The sequence below is a fragment of the Chlorocebus sabaeus genome, chromosome 2 (genome assembly GCF_047675955.1).
Source record: "Chlorocebus sabaeus isolate Y175 chromosome 2, mChlSab1.0.hap1, whole genome shotgun sequence".
NCBI classification, from domain to species: domain Eukaryota; kingdom Metazoa; phylum Chordata; class Mammalia; order Primates; family Cercopithecidae; genus Chlorocebus; species Chlorocebus sabaeus.
The window spans coordinates 37,343,583-37,345,211 of NC_132905.1; the positions used below are offsets into that span (position 1 = coordinate 37,343,583).

At 49.4% G+C, this 1,629-nt stretch overlaps 1 protein-coding gene across 2 annotated transcripts; it reads left to right on the forward strand.

Annotated features, from left to right (window-relative positions):
- The first annotated feature begins 562 nt into the window (after positions 1-562).
- LOC103247860 (dickkopf-like protein 1) lies at positions 563-1,423 on the forward strand. 2 transcript variants are annotated; one of them, XM_037982272.2, is made up of 2 exons: positions 563-1,063; positions 1,157-1,423. In XM_037982272.2, exons 1-2 carry the CDS (start codon positions 740-742, stop codon positions 1,421-1,423), a joined length of 591 nt encoding a protein of 196 aa, XP_037838200.2. In that variant the 5' UTR covers positions 563-739. The 2 variants fall into 2 exon arrangements, with proteins under 2 accessions (XP_037838200.2, XP_037838199.2); XM_037982271.2 differs by having other exon boundaries at positions 563-1,423.
- Positions 1,424-1,629: the final 206 nt, after the last annotated feature.

Consider the following 1,629-nt stretch of genomic DNA (forward strand, 5'->3'; position numbering starts at 1 on the left):
ACTACAATGAAGAGCTTCTAAGATAAACTAGATTAAGCAGAAGAAAATTTCTGAACTTGAAAACTGAGCTTTTGAAGTAACCCAGTCAGACAAAAAAAAAGGAAGAAAAGAAAAAAGAATGAAGATATATAAGATACCAAAGCAAAAAAAAAAAATTTCAAAATTTTAGAGTTCCAGAAGGATGAAAAAGTCAAAGAAAAATTAATGAAATATTAACTGAAAACTTCCCAATTCTTGCCAGAGATACAGACATTCAGATACAGGAAACTCAACTATCCCTAAACACAGTCAATCCATAAATGTCCTCTCTGAGGCGGATTATAGTCAAACTGTCAAAAGTTAAAATCAAAGAGAGAATTCTAAACATAGGAAAAGTGTCAAGTCACATATAAGAAAATCCTCATTAGAATAACAGCAGATTGCACCAGGCAGAGTGGCTCATGCCTGTAATCCCAGCACTTTGGGAGGCTGAGGCAGGTGGATCACTTGAGGTCAGGAGTTCAAGACCAGCCTGGCCAACATGGTGAAAACCCGTTTCTACTAAAAATACAAAAATTAGCCAGGTGTGGTGGTGCACACCTGTAATCCCAGCTACTAGGGATTCTGAGGCAGGAGAATTGCTTGAACCTGGGTGGCGGAGGTTCCAGTGAGCTGAGATTGGGCCAAATAGTCCGTGGGCGGCCGGAAGTCCTGGAGTGCGGTGATCTAGCATAAGGGCGGAGCCCAGAAAGGGTGTGAGATGGGAGAAACCTCCTCCCCTGCCCCCACAATGCGGCATCCGCTGGTCCTGCTGCTGCTCCTCTCTGCCCTGGTGACTCCCTCCACTGCAGCCTCTATCCACGACGCTGATGCCCAAGAGAGCTCCTTGGGTCTTACAGGCCTCCAGAGCCTACTCCAAGGCTTCAGCCGACTTTTCCTGAAAAATGACCTGCTTCGGGGCATAGACAGCTTCTTCTCTGCCCCCATGGATTTCCGGGGCCTCCCTAGGAACTACTACCAAGAGGAGAACCAGGAGCACCAGCTGGGAAACAACACCTTCTCCAGCCACCTCCAGATTGACAAGGTGACCAACAACAAGACAGGAGAGGTGCTGATCTCCGAGAAGGTGGTGGCATCCATCCAGCTGGCGGAGGGGAGCTTCCAGGGTAACTGGAAGATACCCAGGATGGAGGAGAAGGAGGCCCTGGTGTCCATCCGGAAGGCCATGGACAGCTTCCACACAGAGCTCCACCCCCGGGTGCCCTTCTGGATCATGACGCTGCCACGGCGGAGGTCCCACCACAATGTCCTGGAGGGCGGCCGCTGGCTCAGTGAGAAGCCACACCACCTGCAGGCCGTCCAGGATGGGCTTAGTGAGGGGACCCACGAGGGCTTCCTAAAAGAGGGGACCCAGGGCTCCTCCCACTCCTGGCTGTCCCCCTGAAAGACCCACTTACTGTACATCCCGGCAGCTATAGGGGTGGGGACCGGGAAGCATCTGACTGTAGCCCCCATCAGACCCCACCCGAAGCACCATATGGAAATAAAGTTCTTTCTTACATCTACAAAATTTTTAAAAATAAAACAATTGCCCCAACAGTTTATGCCTCACTGCCTGATTAGAAAGAGAGAAATGTATTTTATTACCTG

Coding starts and splice junctions, on each gene's coding strand:
- LOC103247860 (XM_037982271.2), top strand. CDS start 740: ATGGGAGAAACCTCCTCCCCTGCCCCCACAATGCGGCATCCGCTGGTC.